This window comes from Geospiza fortis, unplaced genomic scaffold (assembly GCF_000277835.1).
Source record: "Geospiza fortis unplaced genomic scaffold, GeoFor_1.0 scaffold11, whole genome shotgun sequence".
NCBI classification, from domain to species: Eukaryota; Metazoa; Chordata; class Aves; order Passeriformes; family Thraupidae; genus Geospiza; species Geospiza fortis.
Genome location: NW_005054304.1, coordinates 6,819,883 through 6,832,249, shown reverse-complemented (window position 1 = coordinate 6,832,249; position 12,367 = coordinate 6,819,883). Strand labels below are relative to the sequence as shown.

Below are 12,367 nucleotides of genomic sequence, written 5' to 3'. Positions count from 1 at the left end.
TGTCTACCTGCTGGGCGCCACCAACTCCGGCAAGTCAACGCTCTTCAACACCCTGCTGCGCTCCGACTACTGCAAGTCCCGCGCCCCCGACATCATCGACAGGGCCACCGTGTCCCCGTGGCCAGGTGAGTGCACTGCTCGGCCCTTTGTAGCACGGGTAGTGGGGGATGTGGGGTGTGCAGGTAACAGTGAGCTGTGCGCCTCTGGGCTGCTCTTGGCCGCCCCTGCAGCAGGAGAACCTGTCACCAAAGCAGTACCTGCCACCCTGAGCTCCTCCGTGGTGGGCAGCAAGCTCCAGAGGTGTGCCATGCTTCACTTTTTTCACCTGTGAGGCATGGCTGAAGTGTCTAACACGGAGAAAAGGGGGTTTGGGAGATGTTGTTATCGCTGGGGGTGTATGTACAAATCACAAACAGGACAGGACTGCTAGGAACGTGCCTTCAGCTGCTTTATTTTTCAGCATCAGTCTCATTACATGGTTATGTCAATGGGAAGATGCCATCAGCTCACATCTCAGGCAGCAGACCAAGAACTTAATGTTACAACTTACTTTATAAGTGGTTTGACCAATCACACAAAGCAAAAGCATATTGACAGTAGTTCTATCCAACCACTATAGGGACACGTACCTTTGGTTAAAACAATGCCTGCTCATTTTGAATACAATACCTACTTGTAAGCCTTAAAACATAATGCATAGAACTCCATTATTAAGCTTCAAACTTCCTAATATCTTGCTAGATAAACTTTTCTGTAGCTTAGGAGTTATTCTAGACAAGTGTTAATACACAGACCATTGTTCTATTTGTCCTTGCTTTTCTACTTTTTAAATAATGTTTCTGCTGATCTATCTCATGGCTACTGCTTAGCCCTGCTCACAGTTCTGCTGTCTCTGAGGCCTACCTTTTGCAGCTTTCCCAAAACCCTCTGATTTTGTGGATTCCCACAGTTATCACTCTGCATCTACCCAGAAGAAGTTGTAGCCAGGTGGGAGTCAGTCTCTTCTCCAGGGCAGCCAGTGACAGGAGAAGGGGACATAGCCTTAAGATACACTAGGGCAGCTTTATGTTGGACATTAGCAGGAATTTCTTCACCAGAAGGGTAATTACACATTGGAATGGATTGCCTAGGGGGATGATGGAGTCGCTGTGCCTGAATGTGCCACTCAGTGCCATGGTCTAGTCAACGTGGTGATAATCTCAGAGGTCTTTTCCGGGCTAATTGATCCTGTGATTCCTCACAGGGGGCAGCAGGAGTGGGATGCATATCCTGAGGGTACTGCACATCCTGTAGCACTAGGAGGCTCGTTAAACCAGCGTGGGTCTGTGTGCACCCCTGCCAGTTAGGATGGCACCTGATGTGCTTGCCTTGCCTGTCCCTATCTATTAGAGGTGTCCTCCAGTCTGGAGAGACTGGGAGGTGCACTAGTGAGCACCTTTAGGACAAACCAAGCTGTCTGGAGTTGAGACTTGTCTGGGGTGCACGAAGTCAGCCTTGGCACCACTTGGCTTTGAGACCCTTTTATTCATACTATAGGTGAGAACAGGTCTTGCACTGGTGAATGGCTTGTTTTTGCTTCCCCAAGATGGGAGGCTGGTACTTTGTGGGAGCAGCTGTAGTTCTACCTCTGATTTTGTGTTACTGGGTTTCACCAAAAAGTTAGAAAAGCAGTTTTTTTGTAATCTTGTTCCTCAGAGCTGAAATGTGTCAAGTAGTCAGAGATCCAAAAGCGCCTTCTGTTTGTTTTTCCAGGAACAACACTGAACCTGTTGAAATTTCCAATTATTAACCCTACATGTGACAGGATATTCCGAAGGCAGGAGAGGCTAAAAGAGGAGGCAACAAAAACAGAAGATCAGCTAAGCAGTGAAGAAAAAAAGTACCTTAATCAACTTAAAAAGCAAGGTTACCTAGTGGGTAAGTAAAGGTGTTACCTTTCTGCCCCTAATGAAAACACTACATTACACAAAGGTTAAATTATTTTGACCAATGTTTGCTCCCAGATTAATGGGGACAAGACCTCTATCTCCTCCATAAGCAGCATCATTAGTACTTTTGAATACCTGTCACCTGCTGTAGTAGCAGAGGGTTCCTCTGTGCAATGCATCTCCTGTCTGAACAAGGCTGGCAAATTCTGATAGCTTAGTAGTTTGTGAGGATATCACAGTATGGGCCATCTCTTGTTCCCAAGTAAAGAAAATAAGTTTAATTTTAAGTAATCACATTTGGGCTGCAGGCTCCAGGGGTTGTGCATCATTTTAGTGTATATTCAAAAGAGGGGGTTGCCAGAAGATAGCGCTGGTTTTCAGATAGTTCTGTGTTTGGCAGTCTGAGGCACTGAAAATAGAAGGCAGCCTGCTTTACCATAAATTGGGAATAACTGAGTGTCTGTGATCTGGTCCCTGCTGAGATTTTGGGGCAGGAGAAATGCTAAACAGGAATTATAGAAGGGATTTCTTATAATTTTGGCTTTTGAACACACAAATTTCAAGCCGCATAGTGTCTTTATCACCTTTATACTACTCATGTGCGTCTGTTTTAAGCCATGGAAGGGGCAGATGTTTGATTGAAGGAAAGAAAGTTAAAAAGTAAATTACCAGGAGAATCTTTCATTTTAATCCAGGAAGAGTTGGAAGAACATTTCAACAGCAGAAGTCTAGTGCTGAGATTGACTTCGACCCTGACACACTCTCTTACAGCATGGATGAAGATCCTAGAGATGCCCCTAAGAAGCTTGAGGAAAGGGAGGAGTTCACTCACAACGAAGTGAAGGATGCTCGGTGGTGTTTTGACACTCCAGGAATTGTAAAGGAAGACTGTGTAGGTACTCTGTGGTGCTGTGTTTTGGGGTTACAGGGTTTGGGAGGACTGTTCTGTCTTAGCTGTGCTACAGTCCTGGCATTAGGATTCTCTTAGCTTGGGTATTGTGGTAAGATGAGGTTTGTATTTACTCAAGAGGGGTTCATGTGGTAATGTTGTTGCATTCTGAGTAATGCAATACTGCCAGCTTTGCAAAAGAGCTGCAGGGCTGCATCACCAAGCTGCCACAACCTCTGAACCAAGGGAAGTAAGCAAGAGTGCTCTTAGCAAGTTCACTCCAGCATCACCCAATGGAGCTGACACTTCTTCAGCTCTCCCAGCCTATGGAAGAAGATGGAGCTTAGGAGGACAACCAGAGTTGTATGACCAAACCACATCTTAGAGAAAGCATTCTCCTGAAGATAGGAGTATCTGCAGTGTTGCTGCTATGGCTCCAATATGTCAGGCCTTCGTCAATAGAGCAATGCCCTACTGAAGCCAGTGCTCACAAAGTGCACATGTCTAAAACAGGCATGTTTTGATTTTTGGTGTTTTTAATACCTGTGCAGAACTGCAGGTCTTCTTCTGGGGAAGATTTAATAGTACAGGCAGACAGGAAGGTTCTGAAGAGAATGAATGCAAGCACTATGCTGAGACTTTACAGCTCAAGTGCAGGTGCTGCTTTCATGAACACTAGGATGATTCCTGGTTTTCTAGTGATGTATTTGTCAGACCATAACCTGTTTTACTAAGCTGCACTTTGATCTCTGATAGCCAGTGTAAAGACTGGCATCAGCTAAGAGACCTGGTTTGGTAACTTGAGATGGTGTGTGTTCTTCCCTTCTTCTGGAGTTGAATACATGTGGAAAATACTTCCTGCATCCAGAAATAGTTGCTTCTGTTTCTGATTCTGTTTATCCTTGTGCTCTCCTTTGGAGAGCTCCATGCCAAGTTTCAGATCAAATTTTGTTCCTGCAGTCAGTGTTCAGTCTGAGTGGAGGACAGCACATTGTCTGTGGCAGATTTTGTCAGGGGACGTTGTTCCTGTTTCTCGCTTACTGTGTGGACCAGAATTGAACTGTTGTGTCAGACGCTCTTTACATTGCTTTGATTGGTCTTTTTCCTCTATCAATGTAATGCCAATACTAACTTTGTTGTTCTCATTGAAACATGTGGAGTGAGTTATGACAATTTATTTTGCAGGTTTTGAATCTCCTAACAGAGAAGGAAGTAAAACTGGTTTTGCCATCACATGCCATTGTTCCACGGACCTTCATTCTCAAGCCAGGAATGGTGTTGTTTTTAGCAGCCTTGGGGCGTATAGACTACTTAGAGGTAAGGGACGAAAGGATTTTGGGAGCAGCTGCTTCATCTCTTACTGCAGTCCCAGCCATAAAAGGCTTTCTGGGTAGCTTTCCCAGACCCTTTCATTGCTGCTTTGGAGATGATGAACCAGTTACTGAACCACTGCATGAAGTCAGAATGCCTTGGGATGGGTAGTTGAAAGGTCTTTTACTTGGTACCAGCATGCAATATTACAGAGTGTATAATGGGAACTGCTTTTGAATGCTGACAGACATCTTCAGTTTAATGTGCTTCCCATGACATACAGAGAGGCATGAGAGAGGGAGGAGAATGTCAGAATTGACTGGGAAAATAGGTGGGTTTCCTCATTTCTGTGTTTTGTGAAAGCTGCCTGCTAAGAGAGAAAAGTATAGACATTTTTATTTCCTGGCAGACCTGTGAAGAACTTGCCTGAGGAAGTAATTAATTGCATGTGTACTTTAGTTTCTGTAAAAAGTATTTTTCATATGTGTTGTGTGTCCCCCCTGCCAATAATTTCTTCCATTTATTAAAAATCCCATGTCATACACCTTTACTGAACTGTGTGGAGTTGACCTCCTGTGATGCTTCTTCTGTAAGGAGCAGTTTCTTTCATAAGAACATTAGATATTATTATAAGTCTTAGATCATTTTCTCAGTAGCTTGCCCTGTTTTAGGGGTGTGTATGGCTATTCATACAGTCAGCTTTCTAAGATCACCGCTGGAATGTTGAATTGGTACTTTGCTAAGGACACTCCTGACCTTCTGGAAGAAAACCAGAAAGGTGGAGGGGGCAGGGTTCTGTTAAGTAAAAAATATACTGGTATGTCAGGAGCACGCATCAATGTTTCAATCTTGTGTATCTGTGTCCTCCTGATATCTTGGAGGACAGTTGTGCTCAGATCATGACAGAAGCTCCTGCCTCAGCTTAGACCTTTGAACTTGAAGGAATTCCTGCCCTTATTTCTGGCTGCTAGCAGTGTTTGGAGAGGTCTCTCCCCTCTCTGACCTTTTTTGCTCTTCTTGCAAATGTGATGAGAGTGCCTGCTGAAATTCCTGTATGGACTTTGCATAGCTTGAGAGCAGCTGGAATCACGTCCTGTTGAATGAGCACTGTATGTTAGAAGTGTAGAGTGATAGGAGAAGAAGCACCAGACCAGATGTCCATTATCTCTTGCACTGAATAACCACTCTGAGTTTGTTCTTGTGAATTAAATGAGAGCAAAGATCTCTCTTGGATGATTTACCTGAGCTGAGCAGCTGTGCTGGCAGTAGATGTGGCATTGGGGGTGCTTTGAGGCAGGACGGTGAAGCTGTGGGTCTTCTCTTCTGGAAACTCAAATCCCAGTTTTATATAAACCCTGGCTGCTGTCAATGGCAGAGGCAAGGACCTCTCGGACAGGGAGGGGCATCCAGCAGGACAGGTTTTCAACATGCAGGAAAGAAATGGGGCAGGAGAGAGTAATTCAGGGCTGCTTTTCTCTTAGCATAATTAACAATCTTTTTGGTATTTATTTCAGGGAGAAAAACCTGCCTGGTTTTCTGTCTTGGCTTCTAACCTGTTGCCAGTCCATGTTACTACGCTGAGTAATGCAGACGTCCTCTATGAGAAGCATGCAGGCCAAGAGTTCCTAAAGGTAAGGGGAGGTGCTGGGGGGAGCTGGTGGCTGCAGGTGGGCAGGACCCCTGTCTGGGGCACAACTGACAGGGAACACCCACAGGTATCAGGAGTTTGGCACTTGTGCAGTGGGGGAGTGGAGATGCTCAGTGTGGGGCAGTCTTTCACAGACTGTGTGGCTGAAGTGTGTTAGGAAAGAACACTCAAGATGATGCATTTTCAGCAGAGGTTCTGCTTCTACAATTCAGGCTGATAAGATTTGCAGTGTTCTGCTTACTCAAATTTGGCTCTTGAGCAGCCTTAAAGTGCACACAGCAATGGGGATATTTTCCATGGCAAACCTGCAGACTGGGGTTTCAGAACAGATTGCAGCTGAAAAATTTACTTTTCTTATTCTTTCCCTGCTGGATCTTCTGCACATATCTTCATCTCTTGGTGGTCTGACTTTTTCCTTGGTATGGCAATGTTCTCTGTAGCACTTGCAGATTGATGGGAGATGGGGTGAGCTGTCCCTGTCCTGGTATTTCCATTCCTGTGCACATGGAGAACAAGTGCTGTCACTCACATCAAGGCAGCTGGCCTGATCCACCAGCTGCATCCTGCAGTGGGCACTTTGCAGTGGGCATCTTTGCTCACTTCCCACAGGGTTCCTCTGGGTGTCATCCTGATTCTGTTCTGACAAACCTGAAATAACTCCTGGAGGTTATTCAGTCCAGGTCTTAATGGGCTAACAAATGTTTAATGTCTTTATTCTTCCTTGTGCCTTGCTTACCTGTTTGAGGTAGGAATGCTGAAGAATCTCTTGACCGTTAAATGATTTCCCTGTGTTTTAATCTTAGGTTCCCATGGGTGGGGAAGAGAGAATGAAAGAGTTCCCCCCACTTGTCCCTCAAGACATTACACTGAAAGGAGTTGGTACCACTGAGGCAGTTGCAGATATCAAGCTTTCCTCTGCAGGTAATTTAATATTTCCTCATTAGTTTGCTTTGCAGGGTCTGCATCCTAGAAACATTGATGGGAAGAGGCCTCTGAAGGGGTGAAGCAGTATTTCCTGCTCAGAGCAGGACTGTGAACACAAAATCATAGCAGCCATGACTTTGTCCAGCTGAAGCATGGCAGCCTCCAAGAATGGAGATTGGCAGCCATGCTTGTACAGGATGGCAACATTGGAATACTTTATGTTCTGGCTGCCATACAGGTTCTACAGCATCAGGAATGGCTGTGACACTGTCAGCTGTCCAGGTGAGAGGGAAAGGGCCATTGATTGGAAAGCTTCATTCTTGTGTTTTTGTAGTTCCCACCCTCCCTTTTGAGTTTACCAGGAAAGAGCTGTGTTTGAGAAGAGTAACCTGGCTTTAGGTGCTGCCTTCTGTTGGGAAAGGGCTGGAGATGACCTTTGAGCTTGGTTTCTCCAGCAACCACACGAGGGTAGCTCAGATTTTTAGCCACTCTGGGAGGCAGCAGTTTGTGTCAGAACCTTGTTTTGATCCTAGGGACTTGTCTTCCTCACTGTCTGTATTCTCTCTGGCTGTGCAGGCTGGGTGGCAGTGACGGCTCATGAGGAAGAGGAATTGCTGCTCCGAGCCTACACTCCCAAGGGCACTGCATTGGTGGTGAGGGAGCCTCCCCTTCTGCCTTACATCAGTGCCATCAGAGGGGCCAGGATCCCAGGCACTCCCGCCTACAGGACCAAAAAACCTCCTTCCTTTGTGGAAAATCTAAGAACCACTGGAAGCAGATAGTGCTTCTCATCGCCTGAGCAAGGCAGAAGCCAGAACAGCCCCTGGCGAACCTTGTGACTTACTGGTATTCAAAAAATGTTGGGACTCATTTTGAAAGGCCAACAGGCACATTTTGGACAGCAGGGCTGGGGGGGAGTTCCACAAGTCCATATCTGATCCAGCTGCTGAACTGCAGCCATTTTGAATGAACTGAAGGGCTGGGACCTTGTTGTGGGAGGAGAAACTGCTTCTCCCTGGGATCTGCATTGATGGGCAGATCCCTTTACCTGTCCCCTCTTGAAATACAGGGTGGAACTCACCTGCCTGACCTGGTCTGACTTTACTGCTCGTAGAGTAGGTGGTTTCTTGCAGGCATGCTCCCTCATGTCAGAAATGGTCACATTGTTCTTAAGGTGTTTCCATAGTTATGGGGGTGGAGGGAGTTGGAAGGAGCAGGGAATGCTCCAGTGTGGGTATGACCCTCCTAGTGGCTGGTACTGATTGAACAACATTGACCAGAAGTGTCCTTTCTCTCCTTCAGCATCTGGAGCAGATTAGGGTGTGCAGTATCCTGCTCTTGGACACAGGAAAAGTGATTTAATGAAAAGCAGGTCTGCTCATGCGCTTGAAGAGGAAAGTTTTGCAATTCACTGCTTTGATTTGGTTTCTGTAGCTTGGGTACAGGTTTTTGAAACCAAGGGTATAGAATAAAACTTGTCAAAGACCATCTTTTGTTGACCTAGTTGAGAAAGCACTCTTCGTGTTGGTATGAGCATCTTGAAAGCTCCAGTGCAATAATAAACATGCTCAATCTGCCAAAGACAGGCAGACTGTGAGAGACACATGGCCAGTCAGTCTGCTGAAAAAGATGCAAAAAAAAAAAAGAGTATCTTCTAATCTCCCTACCGTTTCACTGATGTTTTCCTCAGTTAGTCCACTGGTCACCAGAGGCGGCTCTGCTGTCCTTGCTTTCTTGGCTGTTGTCCTGAAGAAGCCTGGGTGATCAGCAGAAATCATTGGCTCATTCAGCATCCTCTTCTCACCATTGTTGCCTGTGGGACAATGTACTGGCATTCCTTTAGTGAAACCTGTTCCTCTGCCCAGCTCTTTGTTTCCCCCCATTTTCAGCCAGACCCACCATGTGGGTCTGTCTGCAGGCCCTGCTCAGGGATGCTCTCATCCCCTGTGTGAAGCTGCTGGGACTTCCTGTGGAGCCACTTTCTGTGCTCTGCCACTCCCTTCAGCTCTCCCATGCCCTGCACTGCCACCTTCTTCCCTGCTTCCCATACTGGGGGCAGGTGAGATGGGGTGGGCCAGGTGGGGCCATGGTGGCTTTGAGGAGAGCTGGGTTCACCACTGTCCTGGGGGAGTTCCCTGTCCTTGCTGGCAGCTGCCCAGTTCTCCCTCTGTAGAAAATCTTGTTCTTTATGAAGGTCAGTCTGCTGCCCGTGAGCCCAGGGAATGTGGTTCACATGTGTTCAGTCTGTGTCTGAGTTCTTCCTGAGACAAGAGTTCTTCCTGTACATTAGACAAAATATGTGCACTCTCGCCTTGACTTCTCAGGAAGCCTTTTCTAGTTCTTTCTGGAAGAAAAAAAACTCACACAGCTCTCCTGTTTTCCTCTGTTTCTCTGTTGTGAAAGCCAGCACGTGTGGCCACTCCTGGGGTGTGTTTGGCAAGCCTCAGAGCACAGGCAGCAAGATCCAGAATGTGTTTTTTCCAGCATGGGTATATAGGACTGGAGCTGTCTTCCTGGCTGGATTTCTTTGTGCTCTTGGCAGGCCTCACGTTTGGCTGCCAAAATTACTGAAGGAGTTGCCAGCAGGACTGGTGTGAGGATTATCTGTTTTAGCTGTGCTAATCTTCACAATGCTGTGATTTTCAATTTCCCCTTCACAAAGGGAAAAAACACATCTCTTTAATGTTTAAGAACAAGATTCTAGAAGCTTTTTTTTAACAGATTCTTTTTAAAATTACTTTTGCGGTGATGGAAGAGAAAGTGCCACATTTATCTCAACTGTTGTAACATGCACAGCAAGCCAACCCCTGTACAAATTCTGCCCATTCTTTTTGAGCAAGCCATGGATTTATCAAACATGTTTATTTTTCCTTGACTTGCTCATAGCTAAATGGGAGAACCATGTTGCTTTGTGTATTTCTTCAAGACTGGATATCTTGAACATTTTTAAGCTGACAAGAGGCTAAACAATTTTTTTATGTGTGTAGAAACAGCATGAACAACTCATGTTGTGCAGTTTATGTCTTAGGCAAGAATACTGAGAAGAATGCAAAAAGTACTGAGACAGGGACCTCTGCATCTTGAACAAATGCACCAATCCAAACTTCTTCCTGCATGATTTACATGCATCAGATGGTGGTGAGAGAGAAAGAGTATCAAGATCTGCCGGAACTTCTACCTTAATATCACAACCCAAAAGCAGGTGAAGGTATTGAAAGAAACCAAAGTGCCACCTATTGCTTTTCATGCTTGGCTGTATGGGTGGTGTGGGGATGATGTACATCATGAGAAGGGACTGGTAGACAACACTTCCCCTCTGCATGTCAGAGGTGTGAAAGGCACTGTAGCTTTTGGAGGCAAAAGCCACTATAATGTTCTTGTGGGGATGATGCAATTCTGCAGTTGCCTGAATTCAGAGCTGTGCTTACAGGCCACAAGAGAATCCATCACTCCTGCCTGTCCAGCTTCCAGCTTAAAAGTAGCTTTGGTACTGATTTCCATAAAAACATCCATTTCTTAGCCTAATAGTCATGGGCTGCAGAGGTGAATACCCCTGGCTCTGCCTTTTTGCTTTGTGAAGTTCTCACACATATGGTGGCTTTAGTTCTTCCTGGAGCACTGTCTGGGGTGGTGTCACTGTTCCCAATGTGAAACAGACTGTAATTTGCACAGGCTGTTCCTCAAACTTTTATAGAAGAATAAAAGTTTGGATTTGTTTCCATCACTGAAGTGTCTGGAAAAAGAAAGGTAAAATGATTACAGAACTTCAAACACTCAAGAAGAGGGAAAAAGCTGGAGCAAATAGAAGAAAAAAGGTAAGTAGCAGAAACTGCCTAAAGGAAGACTGCATTTAGAGACAAGGTTTATACTTTGTGGTCTTATGTGCAAATCTCACCACAGGAACATTTCAAAACCAGGGCCTGGAGTTTGGGCCCCACAGACCTCAAAACATTTCTAGAATGGGGTACATTTGACAAGTGTTACGGAAACAGAGAGAAACATAAATAGCTACAGTTTGTCTTCACAAAAGTGTCAGAAATCTGTCCACAGAGATCAAATATCATGTCTCTGTGAGCTGATGTATGCTCCACAAGCAAAGCCACAAAAGAAAATGTACTACATTTGTTTCAAGTGTACACCTGAACTCAGCAAGCAGTTCTTGAGGTGAGAATACCTTTAAACCTTTAGACTTCTACACATGTGCTAATTGAAAATAAAAATGTAACTACAAAATTAGTCCTGGTCTTTCCCTGTGCATGGTAGATTGTACTGCATTTAGTCTGAAATTAATAAACAGGTATATAGTCACACAGATTCTGGAATTTTAAATTAAGATATCTACAGTTTTAAAAGAGATTTTATTCTACACCTCTAGAACATTTGGTTTGGCTTTGGTTTATTTGTCTGTAAGAGGAGCAAACCACTTCTACAGTATATTCTATATTTGCAAAACAAGCACATTTAATTTTAGAAAAACACAGTGAAGTGAGAGAAGCCTGACATTTTTTCTAAAAGTCAAGGCAAGCAAAGTTAGAGGTTAGAAGCAGGTCCTTGAGCTTCTAAATGTCAGATTTGCCAAGACCTTAATAAAATCCTGCAAATACGAAATATGTTGTAAACATTAGCAATGGGACAAGAAAATAACAATACATCAAATACATGTGCAAACGTTCTGAGAATTTGCTGAACCTCTTGCAGTTATGACAAGCAGGGGAAATATGGGAAAAGAGAGAAAAGAAGAAAAAAGTGTAAAAACATGGTATCCAACGGAGGGAGGTTAACCTCACTCACATGCTGTTCATACTTTGTTACTCTACAAGGTGAGGGGACCCACAGGCAGAGAGTTTTGAGCATATGACTCCTTTCTGTCCAAAGAATAAGGGAAATTTAGAGAAGTAAAGGAAATTCCTCCCAATAAGTATTAGGAAACATGTCCGACAGTATGCATGCAGCTAAATCTTTCAAATTAGTGCCTTAGAGGGCATCTTTTTCCTGATGTGAACTAACTGGGAAATGCAGTAAATATCTTTGACTAGAACGTACCAGGCAATGAACTGACACAGGGATTCACTGGGCAAAATTTAAGGTTTATCTATACTGACAATCCTACAGATTTTAAGGTTAGAGATTCTTGGCTAAAACTGTAGTGGACAGGCGAATGCTTTTAAATGTGAGAGTCCAATCTTTATGAATCCAGCGAGCATTTTGGAAACAATCATTTGACATCCATGTTACAACCTTGTTACTGGGCTTTGGGCACTCTGGGCTCCCTCCATGGAACTCTAGGACTTGTGATTACATCTATGTAGTAGCTCCCAAGAATTCTTTTGTGATAATACATAATTCAACCTTTTTAAAAGAGCCTGTGACCCTTTGAAAGGCTGTGGTAGTCAGTACTGCTGAGTATGGAAGTCATGAAAAGGAATGAGTGTGTTTCAGGATCCATGACATCCATATGGACAGGCATCTTTGGATGAGTGAGGGAAGTGGCAGACTGCCGCTTGGTTTGTTGCTGGCAGTCCTGTTTGAGAAGCAGGTACAATTGAGCCAGTTCACATTAAATTTCTTCAGGCTGCTCAATTTATTTAAATGTGATACTGGTGGGATACATCCTAAGGATGACCAACAGTGATGGCAAAACTTCACAGTAAGGAAAGTTTCTGTGGC

At 44.6% G+C, this 12,367-nt stretch overlaps 1 protein-coding gene across 1 annotated transcript; it reads left to right on the top strand.

The window, feature by feature from the left end:
• Window positions 1-6: 6 nt before the first annotated feature.
• Window positions 7-10,424, top strand: NOA1 (nitric oxide associated 1). Its single transcript, XM_005418219.3, has 7 exons — window positions 7-125; window positions 1,753-1,917; window positions 2,624-2,820; window positions 4,003-4,134; window positions 5,643-5,759; window positions 6,580-6,697; window positions 7,277-10,424. Exons 3-7 carry the CDS (start codon window positions 2,701-2,703, stop codon window positions 7,480-7,482), a joined length of 693 nt encoding a protein of 230 aa, XP_005418276.2. The 5' UTR covers window positions 7-125; window positions 1,753-1,917; window positions 2,624-2,700; the 3' UTR covers window positions 7,483-10,424.
• Window positions 10,425-12,367: the final 1,943 nt, after the last annotated feature.